The sequence below is a fragment of the Coenobita brevimanus genome, chromosome 62 (assembly GCF_032717465.1).
Source record: "Coenobita brevimanus isolate Jiangsu-jjx chromosome 62, ASM3271746v2, whole genome shotgun sequence".
NCBI classification, from domain to species: Eukaryota; Metazoa; Arthropoda; class Malacostraca; order Decapoda; family Coenobitidae; genus Coenobita; species Coenobita brevimanus.
Genome location: NC_137015.1, coordinates 30,953,395 through 30,974,153, shown reverse-complemented (window position 1 = coordinate 30,974,153; position 20,759 = coordinate 30,953,395). Strand labels below are relative to the sequence as shown.

General features: G+C 41.1%; 1 protein-coding gene across 1 annotated transcript in view; it reads right to left on the bottom strand.

Moving 5' to 3' along the window:
- Positions 1-17,591, bottom strand: part of LOC145404021 (uncharacterized) — a 38,990-nt gene extending 21,399 nt beyond the window's left edge. Inside the window, exons 1-2 of the mRNA XM_080275624.1 lie at positions 17,367-17,591; positions 5,355-5,761 (exon numbers count right to left, since the gene is read on the bottom strand). Coding sequence (XP_080131750.1) covers positions 5,355-5,761; positions 17,367-17,588 — 629 coding nt within the window. The 5' untranslated portion in view covers positions 17,589-17,591. The remainder of the gene's footprint in view (positions 1-5,354; positions 5,762-17,366) is intronic.
- Positions 17,592-20,759: the final 3,168 nt, after the last annotated feature.

Genomic DNA, 20,759 nt, shown 5'->3' with positions numbered 1-20,759 from the left:
ATATGGAAAAAAAAAAAAAGTATAATGCTGTTGTCATCGTCGTGCATAACTTCGGTTCGATGACGTAATTCATATTTTATTCCCACTACCAAAAGACAATTCAGTCAAGGGATTTTATTTAACTCTAGTTTGGAAAAAGTCTCCCAAGCTGAATAAAAGCGTCTGACGGTAGCAACAATAAACTGAATAATACATTATGACAGTGAAGGATTTACCATAATCATCGTCATTATCATTTTCATTATTATTATCACCATTATAAAGACAAGTTTTATACCTTGGTGAAGCGAGGTATTTCTCTATATCACATTTGTTATTTTTACTTATTTCCTTGTAAAATACCCCCACACAACGTAACACACATTACACGGCACTCACTATACAGCACATACTAAACTAAGACGCAAGGAACCTATGGGACAATCCCATAGGGATGGTTATTTACCGACCGAGTATACTGCACCAAGATCGCGTCCGGGACTGGCCGATAACAACGCCCAGTCTTTACCACTACAGCTGCTAAAAGATTGGCGTGTCTGACCCCTTTACCCCTACACTCTTTCAGGCAGCACAGTGACATGGCAGGAGGTGGGCGTCCCATGGCATCAGGGCCATACGACCGTCATTATCTAAACTGCCCTCATCACTTTCATCACTGTCAACTTTATAATTGTAACTGTCGTCGATAATATTTTATCTTCAATATTATTTGCATAACAGAAAATCCCACATAAAATGGAGTGGGAACATCCCGAGTGCAGATCAATAGTCTCCCTGTGGACATAAATAAAAGATTGGAAGCACCAAGTAAAATTAATTCCTCACGCACCACAGGAGGCACAAGGCTGCTTGAAATATCCGTGCTGGTCAGTGGGGTCGCGACATCACACTGCTGCTATGAGGGGAGGTGTCCAAGCATCCACTCGTGCACCTTTTAGTCACTCTGGGGCAGGTTCCAGTCCACGCCGTAAATAGGTCTAGAGCACAGTCAACAAAAAAGGTATCGGCCACCTTACCGTGCTTATCATTATGAAACATGGACGAAGCATTGTGATATATGATTATCAGTGCAAATACTGTCTGTGGTAATTATGAAGACTCGAAATTCCACCAAACTTCACGTACTGGGTGGTGTATTTTTTTGAGGTATTAGGTTAATAGTTTCATTTGTGCCGCAGAACTTGCTCATTTTCACATTCATCGAATTCCAGGTGGCTGATACTTTTTTTTATTGACTGTACGATAATTACCACAGATGGAGTACATAGTTTTAACATTTTGTGTGTTCCATTAGTTCGCAACAAGACAGGGAGAAAGGAGAAAGCGGAGGTGTGCTAAACGTGGCAGGGGAGGAAAGGAGGAATGGAAGGGCTGGAGGAAAAGAGCGTGAGATGCAGAATACTGAGGAGGAGGGAAAGAAGAAGAAAAAGGAGGAAGGGAAATAGGAAGCATGGGAAAGAGGGAGGGAGGCAGAGATAACTGAAGGAGGGAACAAGGTGTGAGGGAGAGAATGATGAAGGTGGGGAGGGAGGTGACAAAGAAGATAGGAAGTACGAAGAAAGAGTAAGGAAAGAGAGAAGGAACAGGAACATGAAGGAGAGAAGCTTAGGTTGAAAGAATACGAACACGTAAGTAATAAGGTAAGTAAGTAAGTATGGAGTAAATAAGCAGGGATGAGTATGTGTGCACGGATGAGCAAGTAAGTAGAAGTAAGTAAGTAAGCAAAGGTGAACACGTAAGTAAAATGGAGTAAGTAGGTAATTAAGTTTGCAGGAGTGAGTAAGTAAGTATGCGGTGATGAGTAAGTACGTATGTATATATGTACCTGAGTAAACAAGCAAGCAGAGGTGAGCAAGTAAGTAAACAAGGGTGAATAAATAAGCAGGAAGGGGTGAAGTAAGTAAGTAAGCAAGATGAAATGATGACGATGATGATGATGAAGATGATGATACTACTACTACTAACTAATATAATAATAATAATAATAATAATAATAATAATAATAATAATAATAATAATAACAACAACAATAATAATAATAATAATAATAATCTACTGAAGAAAGAAAAGAAGAGGAAAAAGGAGGAGGAGGAGGAGGAGGAAAACTGAAGCAGTAAGAAGAGTGCGTAAGAAGTGAACAAGTAAGCTACACACTGAGATGAATAAGTAGGAAGAAGTTACCCTAATATCTCACTATCTTCACTCTCTCATTATCTCGCACTGTCTCTATTCTCTCATTATCTTCACTCTCATTATCTCGCACAGCCTCCACTCTCTTACTATCTGAACTCTCTCATTACTTCGCAGTCTCTACTCTTCTCATTATCTCTCTCTCTCTACTCTCACTATCTTCACTCGCTCATCTCGCACTGTCTCTACTCTCTCATTATCTTCACTCTCTCATTACCTCTCACTGTCTCCACTCTCTCACTATCTTCACTCTCTCATTATCTCTACTCTCCCACGATCTCTACCATATCGCAGCACCGACTTCCCGTCCCTATGTAGAAACTTGTTACTGGATAATGTTCTCGTATTTTAGAAGTGTTACAAGCTTTAATGTGTGTTATAAGAAATTAAATAAAGATCATCAAATGGGAAGGTCTGATAATGTTTGTGAAATGTGCGTCGTGAGGTTGTATAACTCATGTTGATGCTGATGTTGAGGATACGATACTGATGTTGAGGATATGATACTGATGTTGAGGATACGATACTGATGTTGAGGATATGATACTGATGTTGAGGATATGATACTGATGTTGAGGATATGATACTGATGCTGAGGATATGATACAGCTGCTTAGGATACGATGTTGAGGATATGATGTTGAGGATACGATGCTAAGGATATGATATTAATGTTGAAGATATGATACTGATTTCGAGGACATGATACTGATGTTAAGGATGATACTGATGTTGAGGATATGATACCAATGTTGAGGATATGATACTGCTGCTGAGGATATGATGTTGGGGATATGATGAGGATACTATGTTGAGGATATGATATTAATGCTGATGATATGATACTGATGTTAAGGATATCAAAGAGGATATGAAACTGATGTTGAGGAGATAATGTTGAGGATATGATACTGCTGCTTAGGATATGATGTTGAGGATATGATACTTATGCTTAGGATATGATGTTGAGGACACGATACTGATGTTGAGGATAAGATACTGATGTTGGGGATATGATGCTGAGGATATGATACTGCTGCTGAGGATATGATACTGATGTTGGGGATAGGAAGCTGAGGATATGATACTGCTGTTAAGGATATGATGTGACTAGCGCTGCCATTAGGCCCAGGAGTAACGTTTGCAGGTGTCTACATACCACCGGAAGACTCGTGACTCGTTGTGACCAGGCAATGTATGGTGTGTTCAATGCTCCTTTTCTTGACTATTGAAAAATTATTGTTCTCTGTGATGTGAATGCTCGTGTGGGTGTGCCTCGGATCGAAAGTGGAGATGATGACATTGACCTTGATTATGCCGGGGTGAAAGATGAAAACCATGGACGAATATTGGTGAATATTTGCGATACCAATGAAATGGTGTTGGCAAACCATTGAAAACTTAATGAAAAATTCATGTAAGGAAATTTGTCCTTTAAACGAAGCGAGATGTGGATTTCAGAAGCTGATTTAAGCATAGTAAAAAGGAGTTGCGCTCACTTAATGGAAGAGGTGAGCCTGCCAAGACGTTAAAGGCTCGCATCACGCACCGTTGCTTGTAACAAAACACAAGGAATATATGACATGACCCCTGCTATGATAATAATAGACTGAAATTGTCGTTAAAATTAAAACCGCTCAATCTTGCCTTACCCTTAACCCTTCCACCAAGTTTGGTGTAAATTAGATAATACTGCCTAACTGCCTTTGTTCGAGAGAGAGAAAAAAAAAGGCAACTCACAAGACGTTCCTTGACCATTTCTCCAAGTCTGGCGTAAAACTGAATGCAAACTCTTGGAGTTATGATGTTCACACACAGACAGACAGACAGACAGACAGACACACACACACACACACACACACACACACACACACACACACACACACACACGTCGAGTAAAACGTTACCTCAATCATGCGTCGCTAGCTGGGAAATAATAACGAGTACTAGGAGCATGCAACAATGGCGCCCTCCAAATGGTCCAATGGTCTCAGGCTGAACTTTTGATCCTGTCTTGCGACCTTGACCTCTAACCAACTGTTCTCAAACTTGAAATACTTAATCCTTGCATGATGCCCAAGCCCTCCATTGTCTGGTCAAAAATGGATCAAAAGTGTTCAAGTTGACCTTATCCTGTGACCCTGACCTTTGAGCCAATATTCTCAAAATCAAATGATTTCACTCTTGGCTGACTAACAGTTCCCCTACCACATATTGTTCTCAAAGCTGAATCATTCCACTCCTTCCTAACCCTCAGCCCTTCCTCCGAGTTTGGTCTAAATCAGACCAAAGCTGTAAAAGTACTTCTTTTCCCGACGTATGACGTACAGTATTCTAGTCAACAGCCATCAAGGATCATGCCCAGTGGAAAATAAAACTCCTTCCCCCCCTCCGTCTCCCCCAAATGGATAATTGGATATACCATTTTAGAACCAGATCGTTCGAATAGTAATAAATAATAATAATAATAATAATAATAATAATAATAATAATAATTAATAACAATAATTAATAATAATAATAATAATAATAATAATAATAATAATAATAATATTATTATTATTATTATTATTATTATTAATGAGATGATGATCAAGAAGAAGAAGAAGAAGAAGAAGAAGAAAGATACTGGGAAGGAGAAAGATGATTGGAGAAATTGTCTTTTTTTTTTTACTTTTCAGCATTTTTGCTTTATGTTTGCAGGGTGCCTTTGAGTAAAGAAAACCTTAAAGATCAAGGCTAGGCAGTTATCAAAGCATAAAAGATTTACGGTACAAAGTTACGATGGATTATGCTTATTATGACTAATGGGTGCCTCTGTGCCATACCTACAGAAGGTGTCTACAGCACTCTGATATTCTATCGCCTTGTCTTGTCACCTGGTTCTATCCTGTCTCTTTTTCTTCTCCAAAGAACCTCCTCTCAATATTCAATATTACTCATCGCCAAGTCTATCCATATGTTTCTCGGCCAACCTCTTATTTCTTCTCTTGGACCACCAACACACCATCCACCGTTCTCAACGTACATAACATCTTGCCTTTCCATTTAGTTCACAACCAACCTCTCCTGGTCTTAGCCCCAAACACACATAATCCAACTTCTTTTGCTTCACCACTCTGTCTTCCCATCTGGTTCTCGACATACTTCTACCGTTCACCCACCTGGTTCTCCTAGTGCGACAAGACCTCGTGCACGGCCCCCAGGGCATGTCTTCGTACAGGAATGAGGCCATGGTCACCTCATTCGGGTCGTAGTTCTCGTCCTCCACCACAATCACCACCGTCGACTCATCCACACCTCCTACTTCACTCCAGTCCACCCGTCTGTTGTCAATGTTGTTGCCGTCATCTCCATCGCCGCCTTCACCATCTTCACCCTCAGCAACGTCATATCCATCCGCGCTTTCGCCTTCGCCTTCAATACTTTCGCTGTCGTCTTCATTATCTTCTTGGGGTAATTGTTCACCATGATCGTCATCTGAGTCTCCTGGCGTGTCGTTGGTCCCTTCGTCAGTGTCAACAGCGCCACTGAATAAATCAAACCTTGAGCAGCGTCCCTCCTGGCAGTTCTGTGCAATCAAAGAAAACCGAATGTTAGTAAATAAAACTGTCATCACATTTCATCGTCATTCCAACCCTCATTCCCAGTTAAGAGATAGGGTGAGTTGGGACATAAAAACAAAGAAAGAGAATACACAGAGGTATGCAGCCATCAAATCAAACATTACGCTCAGTGAAGTATGCCATGCTATCATTTACACATTATCCAGGACTTCAAAATCCTAGCTCCACGTCAGAAGCAACACCATTGGCGCATGTATTTTTTTCTTAATTTCTTATACGTTTACATTTTTCATGAAAATATGTTAGTTTTCTTATCCAAACTACGCAACTCACAACGATTCCTTAGTAGTCTCAATTCCTCTGCTCTCACGATTGATATTTCACACTCATGCCATACCAAAATATCACACTCATACGTTGATGCGGGTACAGACACAGTCTCATGGAATCCACCTGCAGACTGCATACTTCATTCCTCTGTTAAGTATCAATATCGTCATAGCACCGGCCATCAGACTTCCTAGAGCCACTTTACTCTCCTCTTCTTATCATATTTACCTGTTCTCCGTTACTTGACCAATGTACAGCAGAGAATAATACTGTCTGTTAACCTAAAATACCAAGGTGCATCTTTAGCGGGGACAAGGTAAATGGGCCTATACACTTATTCCTTTGTGTTGTATGAATGTGTGTGTGTGCATCTTGTGGGTCGTGGGAGAGTGTTTCAAATTCCCTCAGACCAGTACACACACACACACACACACACACACACACACACACACACACACACACACACACACACACACCTGCTACACAAACCACTATCTCAACTATTATCTGTCCACTTTTAACTTGGACTAAAAATTCCCGTCCTTCCATCTTGAATGCTGAGCTGTAGTAAAAGATAACAATGGACTATGGTGTTAATCACGAAAATGAAAGTGCCATAAAAAAGACGCAGGGTCACAGTACTATCTAATTCTGCCGATGAGCAACGGGAAACAAGCAGCAAAATGACGAAAATCTCTACCAAGTTAGAACGGACGAACTAAAGAACATACACTTGGCCCCACTTACCACTACTTCCACTGGCTTATCACACTAAGCTCCTTACTCTTATCTCTCCTTATCACCTCTAACACAACCCCCATTTATCGGATAAGAATGAGTAGCGTAATAAGGACGAGAGGGTTGTTTTGCTAATTTTTACTAGCTCACATTATCAGTCTCAGATATTAACTTTCTTATACATGTACTGATATTCCTTGCTCGCTCACTCACTCACTTTATCAGTCCCTCATATTACCTTCCATATTTAACTGATGATATTTCTTACTCACTCACTCACTTTAACATTCTCTAATACTAGCATTTTTCACTTGCTCACTCTCTTTATTCACTCAATATATTCACTTTCTTATTGATGTGCCACTGTTTCTTCCTAACTCCCTCGTTTCACTGTTCACATATACATTAGTTTTCTGACCCATGTGCTGATATTTCTCACTCAGTCACTTTCATCATTCACTTACATTAGTTTTCTTTCTCATGTGCTACTGCTGACTGTTCACATTTAATTATTTACTAACATATGAACTTTCTTTCTCAAGTGTTGTTATTCATTTACACATGCTCTTTTTATTTACTCAATCTTCACTCTTTATAATTCACTCATTCTACACACTGTTATTCATTCGTTCTACACACTTTTTATTGTTCACACATTATACACACTCTTTATTAATCACTCATTCTACATACTCCAGTATTCACTCATTCTACACTCTTATTCACTCATTCTATACACTTCATAATTCACTCATTCATATATCTGTTCTCTTACTCATAGAGCAATTCCTAACCCTTTTATTTCTTCATTTATTTATTAGCTTCCTTACTTAGTCACAGTTTAATCATGTGAAATGGAGGAAGAAGTTTAGAATAAGGCCCAGTTTCTTATGTCACAGTTTTCCCCCATACTACGACACGCAACCGTCTAATTTACAGTCCAGGTCCCTATTCAGCTTAAGAACAGGCTGAGATAAAGATAACCCTGCCAAAATTAGGGACGAGTGGAGAGTGTGGGGAAGTTTTGGGATGGGAGTTGGCTGGGAGTGGGTTATGGTGGGAGTTACGAGTAAGGGTGGGGTTGGTTGGGAGGGGGTTAGGGAGAGGGTAGAGGTAGGGTGGGGGTGGGGAAGGGGTGGGGGTTGGCAGGGAGTGGGTTGGGTAGGGGTGGGGGCAGGGGTGGGGGTTGGCTGGGAGGAGGCTAGACTGGGGGGAGGGGAGTTGGGGGTACGGATACAAGTACGTCACACACACAAAATAAGAAGATAATAAATTATGTTGTTTATGTTATCACAATGAGTGTTTTTGTATATTACATCCGTTTCCTGAGGTGAATAGGCCTCTTTTATACCTCACTGGCTTTCTTTCTCACTTGTGTTATTAATCTCCATGCTACGAGAGTCTTTTAAATTAAATTCATATAGTCTCCACATAATTTTATTCAGAACAGGGGAGATTTTCCGAGTTGGGGTTAGAAACAACCTTCAATTTCCCATTAACCATTACAAATCCATCGTAAGCTGAAGAAAACCGTCTGGTGATAAAACATAAAGCCCATTTATACTGAAGGGATAAATTTACTCTTCTGCAAATGAGTCCTAAACTGGTGAAATAAAAGAAGGAAAAGATTACTGGAGAGGGTTTCACAAGACTGCTCCTGTATCACTGAATGGTGTAATACTGTGTTTGCATGCGTGTGTGGGGGATGAATGGTGAAATACTTTGTGTGTGTGTGTGTGGAGAGGGAAAATACTGTGTGGGGGGGAGGGGATGGTGCAATGCTTTATGTGTTTGTGAAGAGAGTGGTGCAATATTGGTACTGTGTGTGTCTGGGGGGGGGGGTAGATGGTACAAGACAGTGTGTGGGGTGTAAATGGTGCAATACGTACTGTGTGTGTGTGTGTGTGTGTGTGTGTGTGTGTGTGTGTGTGTGTGTGTGTGTGTGTGTGTGTGTGTGTGTGACTGACTGAGTGGGGGGAATTCATTTTCCTGGAGTTTATGGGCCTTGCGTCAAACCCACACCAACAAGGAAAGGCTGAGGGGCGTAATCTCACTGGCTTAGGGAATTTCGTTACACGTTTTCCTCATTGATTTACTTTGCCTACTACATCTTCATAACTTTTTGTATGTTACTGAACGCTAAGTTAATCCGACTTAGAATACACATAAGATACTAAGGCGTAATGTGAAAAATAAATCGTTAAAGAAGAGGTGTCAAGAAGTGCCAGAGCGATCGTGGTCTAATAACAAGATGAAACTTAGTAGCTATGGTGGTATCTCTTTTTTTCTTTATATATCCGTTTCCTGGGGTTTATGTTTGTGACTTCTTACTCATCTGCTGTTATTAACCCTCTCAGGCTCCTATACCCACTCTCAGCTGAATCATATCGTTTGGTGATGGCTGGAATCAAATATACTATAGCACTAGTCGTGTGTGTGTGTGTGTGTGTGTGTGTGTGTGTGTGTGTGTGTGTGTGTGTGTGTGTGTGTGTGTGTGTGTGTGTGTGTGTGTGTGCGCGCGCGCGCGCGCGCTTTGGGGAGCCGAAACTACACATTCAAATCGTACCAGAACTGGCACAAAAATCGCAAAAAATTCGCTGATGTGAAAAAACTTGGTCCCATATCGATTGAAAAACTTTTACTGTATTTAATGAGCGATCACATTTTGACCAAAAAAACGCCGCTCCTGGCCCCCGGCATAGGATCTCCGTACAAATTTTTGCCCACAGGTATAACTAAAGTATTTCGGACTTGCATTCGGACAACTTTGGTTCCATTCCCGAAGCTGCAAATAACACGATCAATTGGTTTGCTGCAAAAAATCCAAGTGACAACGTTACACTAGAACAGCACATAAATGCGACAGCCCTCCGCAGGAGCAAGTGCGAGGGGCCCGAAGGGCCCACGAGCACTTGTGGAAGAGTGATCCCAACCATGTAAGGACTAATGGCACCAGAATTAATACACTCAGGCTCCTTTTCTCACTCTCAGCTAGACGACATCATGTGGCGATAGCTGGAAGAGAATACTGTATATACTAAATTTCCTCCGATCATGTCAGATACAGCGCTCATGATGCCCTTCACTGCGATCAGGTTTCTCGAAATTTACTTAAATTATCTGAAATAGCAAGAATAATACTATCTGGATGTTATCACGCTAGGCTGCCGAACGCAAAATCTCATAATATGATCCTTGTCATATGCTGTGGATTCTGTCTTATGCGCTGATCCCAGGGTCTGAAAGCACTCTAAGTAAACCTTCACCTGGACGTATCAAGGAGCAGGGATTCCTTTAGCATATAACGGATTAATTTCCATTTCCTGTCATATTTCCACAAGACCTTATGAGGCAGCAACAGAGGTGTGTATTCATTTATTTATTGGCAGTTTGCCAATCTCCAGAGGGTTATATGAAACTTGTGATAAAGGCATAAATTACAGCAATTTTTTAGTATCCTTTCCAATTATACCCCTTTTACACCTATATTCCTGTAAATAGAAAGTTTGCTCTATGGATTGATTTTTTATTTTTTCTTGTCACCGATCTTGGGGCTGACCTGAGCCGCTGAGCGTGACCAGCGAGACATGGGGACACAGTCGGCTGAAGAGGATTTGCTTGACTCCTCATCGTCAAAATCGGTAGCTGTGGAGTGCAACCCATCTCAAGCAACAGGGGCTAAGGCGAACATATAAAGTTTTTTACAAATTACCAGTTTCCTGTGCGCTGTAACAAAATTGGGGTAGGGAAAAACAAATTTTTATGCCATTTCCAAAGATACTACTTTTATCCCTATACTCCTGTACATAAAGATGTTTGCCTTATGACCTTGACTTTTTTACCCACATGCACGCCCTTTCTCTTGGGGATAGGAGACAGAGGACAGATGTCTGGTTAGAAGTCGCTGCTTAACATCTGCGAGAATCCCCTTACAGAAAGTTTTTATGACTAATTATTTTTACAGAGTTTCTCTCTCTCTCTCTCTCTCTCTCTCTCTCTCATCTGCCTATGCTGTTACTTGCATTTGTTGTGAGCTTCAAGGTTTCATAGTCACCTGCTGTGGAATGCGACTGTACAAAGTTGCTGAGCTTGTTTAGTAACTGTGACCTTGGGACTGACCAAAGCGTGTCGACCAGTAGAAAGAAGATTCATGTGACACCTCCATTGTCAAAATCAGCCCATAACTGCGATCTGAAGAGCGCAAGTGAACAAACAGACGGACGGAAATATCTCATTCTGGGTCCAACGTCCTAGGCTTCTTCGAGAAGACGGCATTAGATAAAAAAGCTAACCAGTTCACCCACCGGACTTATTCGCCAACTTACTCACCTTATTCTGATCAACTTAGGAAGGAGCTCTTGACGTGACGAGGGTTAAGAAGGCTCTAATAGTACCTCCAGTTCGAAAAGTGTCACGTAAGGCGAATAAAATCGTGTGGAGACAGAGAAATTAGAAGACGTCAGAGTGGTGAAGGGGTTCATCGTCAACAGAGATAAGTATTCGTCTTATCAACCCTCTGAGACTTAGGCACAGAGAAGAAAAACCGATGGCAGAATGGAAGGGGAAAACTAGAAAAATAAAAGGATAAAGTAGAGGAGTAAATGAGAGAGAGAGAGAGAGAGAGAGAGAGAGAGAGAGTACTGTACAATGCGGATGTCGGAGGGACGGAGGGGGAATGGGAAGGAAAGGCTGTGAAAGATGAAGAAAGCGAGAGAAGAATGTGGAAATGGAAGAAAAGCTGAGAGGGAGGGAGGGAAGAATGTGGAAGTGAGAGGGAGGGAGAGATTGTGGAAGCGGAACAAAAGGTAAGAGGGAGGGAGAGAGAAAGGGAAGGTTGTGGTAGTGAAAGAGAGAGAGAGGGGGGGAAGAAGAGGGAAGGTGAAGGCACTCTACATGTATACTGTACTCGTATTGCACCTGTCATCTTCCTCAACGCTATCTGCCAATCCCTAGATAAAACCAACAACGCTTGCAATGTAAAGAATACTATGATAACCATCCAGAAAGTGTGCGAGGATATTACAAAATCCTGACAATAAGTAGATGCCACTGTATTTACGTCATCACTTTGACTTGTATGGTGCTATGATATATGACTTTCTCGTTCTTGTGATGGTGGTAAGGTTGGAACATTCTGAATATCATAATCGGTTTTATAAAGAAAATTTATTTTAAACCAAGACAGCATTTTTTTTTTTTTTTACCCAAACCACCATCACCATATGTCATATATCACAGCACCATACGTGTCCAACCTTAGCCTGCTGAGGTCCGTGAGTTATGTAAATACTGCATTTAGGTAAATTTCTGTTGTAAGATCCATGTACGTAAGGAGTAAACACAACAGTACTAAAACTGCAGGGGTGTACAAAATTCCATGTAAAGATTATGACTTAGTTTTTAAAGGTTAAAAAGGATTAGATCTAGATACTCGTATTAAGGAACACAGGTATGCATGTAAGACAGCGAACACAAATAATGCGATATAATGTTCACTCCTCTGAAAACAACATGTAATCGACTGGAATTCAAGCAAAATGTTGTGCAAAGGCAGCAATAAAAAATGTAGGTTAGCAGAGGCTAACACTTTAAACCTATGTGAACTGATATATAAAACAGACCCAGTATTGAGAGGATTAGTGGTTAGGTCCTTGCGGCCGCCGTAATCCCTTACTCAGGTAATGGACAATGTCGAGGGATCGTGAGTTAAATCAGGCAAGGTACGGTTGGGGAAATGTGAGGTGTAGACAGCAGGTACATAAGCAACGTGTCTGTCAGATGATGTACCAGTCTTGATCTCTATTACCACTTAAGAGGGTGGCAGTAGTCACCAAAAATGTCTGGAATATATCTTTTTGTCTGCCAGTGTGGGTTTCTTTATCCTTATTAATCAAGTGATTTAGAAATCCTCAAAATATACGAAAATTCTGATCAAGTATTAATTATGATAAAGCACATTTAGTTGGGCCATCAGGAGCGATGTGCATAATACGAGGACACAATGTAGAAGACAGTTATGTCAAAAGTCATGTGAGCTATTTATAAACATGGCGCGGACATCACAGAGTTCCATAAGGATTGTCAGAAAATACCAATAAAAAGAGGTGTTAGACAGCGAGACACAATTCTGCCAAAGTTATTCACAGTGCTCTTGAGGACGACCTCAGATATTTAGCATGGGATGGATATGGAATTTCCATAAACAGGGGCCAATTAAACAATCTCAGATTTATGGACGACAAAGAACTTTTCAATGAATCTGGCAGGATCTACAATGATTGCTGCTCTGTACAGGGAGATTCTGAAGGTGGTTTTGAAAATAAATGTGAAGGAAAACGAAAATTACGTTTAACGAACATGCTTAGTTCGTTCAATGAAAACGGGAGATGAAAAACTTGAATGTGTTGAATAATACATTTTTTATGCGAGAAAGAAAGAACTAATGACTGGACTGCTGAAGCTGTTCTTTCCAGGAAAAACTAAACAAAAGAGAGTTAAAGTCAAGATATATCCACTTCTGGATTTCCCTTTACCTAGAGTATGTCTGGAAGTCATCGATGAGAGAGATGGGTGGTGCAAGAAGGGGAAAAGCCTTTGTATTTCAATGGACTCACTCACGTAGTAGTAGTTACTGTTGTTGTTGCTACTATGGTGCTGCTGCAGCTGCTGATGCTAATGATTACGATGATGATGAAAATTATTATGATTAATATATTTATATTATATTAATTCCTACAATTCTATAAGATGAACAAAATTGACTGGCGATAGCAAGAATATATTGAAAAAAAGAGGTCCATCGGTTGATGTGGTTGCCACAGTTTACGCGACCACAAGAGTCTTCCCAGCACCTCCTCCTTCCTGGTTATGTCACGTTAACCCTCACTTGGTCGAGACAGCTCTAATGATCTACTTTATCTAACGCCGGATAATTTATTTTACATGAGAGTGAGCCAATGAGAGCAGGTTATAATACTGGTATTATTAACCGTTTCAAGGTCCGAGCAACTTTAGGATTCTATTTCAGCGACAGTAAGACGATTCTGTTCAGCTGTGTGGGTCATGGAAGCCTGAGTGGATGATATTGGTACCGGTGGCAATAACCCTCTGAAGGTCGATACAGCTCTAGGGTTCGACTGTATTATACCAACAGGGAAGATATTTTTCAGCTAAGAGTGAGTCATGGAAACCTGAATGAGTTAACTCCTTCAATCCGATGTCGGGTTATACTATACTGATATATTCTTGCTGCCTTCAGACGATTTTTTATCCAATTTAAGGGAGATTTTTTGAAGGGAATGGGTTAACGAAGACTGTATCTAACGCCTCCTGTTGGAAAAGTCTCACCTAAACTAAAAAAATCGTCTGACGGTTGCAAGTATAAAGTAAGAGAGACGCTATCGGACCGAAGGGGTCAAGTGGACAGAGTACAGCGTGGCGTCACAGCTACAACTGACGTCACCCTCTAAAGGCGCTGTTGTTAAGGGCTCACAGCTTTTCCTGGCGTATCGATGTCATGCTTGTTGATGTGGGGATTTAGAGCACTGGTTATTTAACTTCTTAACATCACGAAATATTTTTACATTTCTCAAGAGGATTGTTTTCCCTGTTACTTCATGGTGTTGGTTTCTCGTTTTTATCAGCGCTCGTTGTCCCGGTCTTACGCCTTTATTCCAGGACCGATTGGCTTGAAAATTACCATTCATGTGTACAGTAGCACAAAAATTTTTCGCACAGGAGCGAAATGATGGTATCCTATACGATCACTATAGCCAGTATGTCCCCCAGATTAATTTTTTATGATCTGAATATTTACCGGTATATGATAACAAAAGTGACTGGGAAATTTCACGTGCAAGAGATAGGATGCTCTATAGGATGCACTATCATAAGAGTAGGTTTTGTTCTGTGGGCCTTGGGTTTAACCAAGACCCACAGAACCTTGGGTTTAACAACGTGGGGAGAAATCATTGGGCAATTGTAACAGTCATTGCTTTTGGTGTCAGTATTCCATTCGAGGTGAGCACCGATATATATATATATATATATATATATATATATATATATATATATATATATATATATATATATATATATATATATATATATATATATGTATATATAAGCAAGTGTACTTGGACCTGGTGTCTCAAGATACGTTTTTCAGCTTGTCGAATAAGGCCTTTAATACGATTTAATGGTTAAAATAAAAGCCTAAAACGGCATCAAAAGACGGTTGCAAAACCATCAGATGATAAAACAATAACTTCAGGAGTCATATTCTATCCACTTTCGAATGCCAATCCTTTTCTGTGTGTGTGTGTGTGTGTGTGTGTGTGTGTGTGTGTGTATATATATATATATATATATATATATATATATATATATATATATATATATATATATATATATATATATATATATCCATCATCCAATCCTACATTGCCCCATGAGGAGCGTAGGAGCCCGGGGCTAGGCTGTTGGTCTCGACATTTAAGATGAGAGTGACCAGCTTCACTCATCCCTGAGTAGCATTACATAAGCAATCAACCCCAACCACCCCTTGGATATAAACCTTCACCGGCTCAATCCGAATGGAGAGCAATAATTACCCACTAAACCACCAGGTGCCAAAATCTGGCTATATGGTTACCACCCAGCGTAGTAAATGGTTTCCTGGTGTACAGGCTTGTCACTCAGTGTACAGTCACCCATAGGCAGAAGGAAAAGGAAAGAATGAAGGAAAGAAAGACAGAAGAGGGAGTGTAAAGTCACCCGTAGGCAGAAGGACAAGGAAAGAATGAAGGAAAGAAAGGCAGAAGAGGATAGAAGGAAAGAAGGATGGAGGAGAGGAAAGAGCAGACACCCGAGAAAAGCACTACATCGAGTGAGTGGATGGTGAGCGCCCCCACGTACCACACTATATATATATATATATATATATATATATATATATATATATATATATATATATATATATATATATATATATATATATATATATTAAAGAGAATGTCTGACTATCTTTCCGTCTGCTTGTCTTCTGCCTGTCTGTATGTATGTCTGTCTGTCTGTCAGACCTCTATGGAAATCGAGGGGAACGCATATAAATCTCTCTCCAGCTCATATAGGTGTAACTTTTAAGACAAATTTACATGTATACATTACAGATGCTAAAGGGGTGCTCCGGATGGCCAAGATTAGAACTAATTAGGAATAATCAAGTCAACATGGTGGAAACACGTAAAGTTTTTCACATCTACTACCATATCGTTATTAGATACGACGGGTCAGATGGGTGGACGGACTGGTGGGGTTGGCAGGGTTGGTGGGTGGGTGAGTAGCGGGAAAAAGGCCAAAGGAGTACAATGGAAAGCAAACGGCAACAGACCTAATGGTCCTTTTCGAAACTACTTGTTACAGAGAAGACTATCACTATGATATCTAATTCTTCCAGTTGAAGGTAAGGATAGTAAAGCAAGAAAGCTCTCCCCCACCCACCAAAGCCTCCAGACAAAGCTGGCAGGAAAAAAGTGAGAACCACCATGCACCATGGAAAGGCCGAAATGGAATTTTCATATGAAAGACTGAAAAGTGCATGGTCAACTATATTCTGTCCTACCATATCTATACACTACAAGTGTCAATAAGCTATAATTATCATTAATTACAGAGCATTTCCCTGCTATAGTTTCATCACGATTTGAAATAGAGAAAAACAGCTTACATTATTATTCAGTCACGAAGGCGTTTAGCTGGGGATTTGAAGCGAGATACTTATCCAAGCGATTTTTGAATGTCACCACTATACTGAAATCAACGACATCCCTGGGCAGTTTATTCCAAACGTTAACAACGCTGTTAAAGAAAATATGTTTCGCTTCATTAGACTGGAAATGCTTTCAAATAATCTTATACCCATTACCTCTAGTATAGTTCGCACGATCAACTACAAAGTACTTGTCAACATCCATATTACTGATTCCTTTAATAATCTTCAATACTTGAATCAGATCCCATCGTAGTCTGTGCTTTGATAGGTTAAATAACTCTGGCTCATGTAATCGCTCATCGTATGATTTTTCCTCAGTCTGAGTATAATTTTTGTTACTCGTCGTTTCTCTCTCTCTAGTTTCCCGATGAAGAAATAGGTCCATTGGGAAATGAACCCAAGGAGGAACAGGTTCACTGGGTGATGAGACCCCGGGGTCTCCTTCCACAGGGGTAGTGGCCATTCAGGGTCCCAGACAATGCGGTATGCACATACAGGGTTTTACCAGGGCAACGTTGGGTACCGCTGCTAATACAGTCTGGGGGGGAGTTCGATTCGAATATGTTCCCCAGCCACTTTGTACAGTGATTCTTTTCATATGAGCTGTAAATACAAGTAAATACATGTATATATACACGGTTTGTATGAACCAAAATGGAAAACGCACTGCACCTGCTCGCAAAGGTTGCCCTTTTTTTAACATATGTATATTAAGGCCGGATCACGTAAAAATAATCTCGGGGGCAGTGTACCTGTGTCATTCTACTCACCTTGTTATCAGTGGCCGTAGGTCCATCGTCCAAAACGTTCATAAGATTAATCAAAGCTTCCCTATAAGCTTCCACCTCCCCTGGTAGCAACCCAGCCCACTCCTCGCCTCCCTCATCACCTTCATTTACTCCTCTAGCCGCAGGGGAGGCCAGGGATGGAGGAAGAGGGGGAAGAAGGAGGAGGGAGAGAAATAAGAGTGGAAGGGAAGATACAGGAAACATGACGTTCATACACCACCGAGTCTAGATAAGTACTGACTGGTATCTTGCCTTGGGTGCATTTATATAGCGTGTGTGTGTGTGTGTGTGTGTGTGTGTGTGTGTGTGTGTGTGTGTGTGTGTGTGTGTGTGTGTGTGTGTGTGTGTGTGATACCATACTCTGTGTATAGATAAAAGGTGCAATACTGTGTGTGTGTGTGTGTGTGTGTGTGTGTGTGTGTGTGTGTGTGATATACCATACTCTGTGTAGAGATAAATGGTTCAATACTGTGTGTGTGTGTGTGTGTGTGTGTGTGTGTGTGTGTGTGTGTGTGTGTGTGTGTGTGTGTGTGTGTGTGTGTGATATACCATACTCTGTGTAGAGATAAATGGTTCAATACTGTGTGTGTGTGTGTGTGTGTGTGTGTGTGTGTGTGTGTGTGATATACCATACTCTGTGTAGAGATAAATGGTTCAATACTGTGTGTGTGTGTGTGTGTGTGTGTGTGTGTGTGTGATATACCATACTCTGTGTAGAGATATATTGTTCAATACTGTGTGTGTGTGTGTGTGTGTGTGTGTGTGTGTGTGTGTGTGTGTGTGTGTGTGTGATATACCACACTCTGTGTAGAGATAAATGGTTCAATACTGTGTGTGTGTGTGTGTGTGTGTGTGTGTGTGTGTGTGTGTGTGTGTGTGTGATATACCATACTCTGTGTAGAGATAAATGGTTCAATACTGTGTGTGTGTGTGTGTGTGTGTGTGTGTGTGATATACCATACTCTGTGTAGAGATAAATGGTGCAATACTGTGTGTGTGTGTGTGTGTGTGTGTGTGTGTGTGTGTGTGTGTGTGTGTGTGTGTGATATACCATACTCTGTGTAGAGATAAATGGTGCAATACTGTGTGTGTGTGTGTGTGTGTGTGTGTGTGTTGGCTTCTAAATGTCTAGGTATTTGCAGAAGTTTAAGAACAGTACAGCAGGACACGGATTTAGCAGAGTGGGGGACACAAGTTCGCCTAACATTCAGCTCTTCTGTTTCACACTTTCATCTGCCGGCAAGTATTTCTGTGCTGTATGAGGCTTGGTACACTTCTCTACCACTGATGTGCTAGGTCAGAAGGGCAAGTGACGGACATGCCCCTAATGTGAAGTAGATGCAACGGAAATTAAGCCAACCTTTGTTTCTTACTGTGAAATAGTTATCCCTGTACACAATTTTGCCATTCCTTCAAGCATCTTTTATCCTCATCGCTGCGATGACGTCTTTTGGTTTCACTCTGAAGAATTTATTCAAGGTGGGGAAGAATCTATAACAGTGAAGAGGTTAATCAAGGCTTTAAAAAAAAAAAAAAAATCTAATCGAAAACTATCTCTTAGGAATATCATATTCCACGAGGCAGCAGATGACAATATAGCCCAGACTGTACACCAGAGATTGCTCACTTCATAAAACAACACGCCGCACTCAAACACAACTCTCCTCATTTACATACACAACAAGACATCACCACAAGGTTCCAGCAATTAAACAGTTAAACTGAAAACAAAGTTTGAAAAGGTAATTATTCCCTTGTACAAAGGAAAAGGGGAAAAAGAAGTGTGTGGTAATCATAGGGGTATTTGTCTTCTTAATATAATAGGAAAAGTGTATGGCAGGATACTTACTGACAGACTTAGGGAAATAACAGAGGAATTAGTTGGAGCAGAAAAGGGAGGCTTTAGGAAGGGAAGAGGTTGTGTAGATCAGATATTCATTCTTAGATCTTTAGTAGAAAAGTTTCTAGAGAAGGGAAAGAAGTTGCATGCGACTTTCATGGATTTGGAGAAAGCATATGACAGGGTGGATAGACAAGGATTGTGGAAAGTATTAAGAATACATGGAGCAGATGGGAAGTTGTTGAATGCTGTGACGAGTATGTATGATGGTGCTAAGGCTACAGTGCGCGTGGATGGTGAACTGAGTGAATTTTTCTCTTTGAAGGTTGGGTTGAAACAGGGATGTGTCATGTCTCCATGGTTGTTCAATCTGTACATGGATGGGGTAATAAAAGAGGTACAAGGTAGGGTAGTGGATGTTGGAGTCGCCCTGATGAAAGAGGGTATTTTTTCGAAACTCCCTGTACTGTTGTTTGCAGATGATATAGTGTTGTTGAGTGAAGACGAAGGGGAGCTGCAAGGCTTGGTGGATGAGTCTGGGAGAGTGTGTAAGAAACGGAATCTAAAGGTGAATGTAGAGAAGAGTAAAGTGATGGCCTTTGAGAGAGGTGAAGTCAGTGAATGTACAGCGAGGTTGGATGGTGAGGAACTGGAAAATGTGAGTACGTTTAAGTACTTGGGTAGTGTGATGAGTAAGGATGGAGGTTTGGAGGATGAAGTGCTTGAAAGGGTACAGCAGGGAAGAAATGTTGCTGGTTCCTTGAAAGCAGTGATAAGAAACAGGGAAGTGAGCATGGAAGTGAAAAAGTTACTACATGACAGTATTGTGATACCAACTCTAAAATATGGAAGTGAAGCTTGGACGCTGTTGGAAGGGCACAGGTCAAGAGTGAGAGCAGTGGATATGAGTTATTTAAGAGGTGCCTGTGGAGTCACATGGAGAGTCAGGCTGACAAATGAGGATATAAAGGAGCGTTGTGGTGTGGATGTGGATGTGATAGGAAGCGTTAGGAGGAATACACTGAGGTGGTTAGGCCATGTGGAGAGGATGAAGGGTGAAAGACTGACGAAGAGAGTGTATGTGAGTGAGGTGGAGGGGAGAAGATGGAGGGGGAGGCCGAGGATGAGATGGAGGGATGGGATGGAGAGGTATATAAGAGAGGGGGGTGTGAGTTGGGAGCACGGCAGTGAATTGGCGGGGGACAGGGCGACTTGAAGGCGATTTGTTTGTGGCCACCCCGAACGGGATTGAGGCGTCTGGCAATAGATAGACAGACAGAAAACTGGAAGGCCTTGGCAATAACACTGAGCCACTCCACAGACCGCTCTCGGCTCTACGAAACACTTAACAGTATCACTAATTCACAAATGAGCACTTCCAGGACCAACCTCGCCATCTCTTCAAACATCCAACACATCCCTTCCCACAAAGAAATGGAAACATACTTGTGAACCACCACGCAAACATAAGTTACCTTATACCAGAACGCACTGAGGTTTGTGACCAGATTTGATCCTGATTGAATGTACTTGTA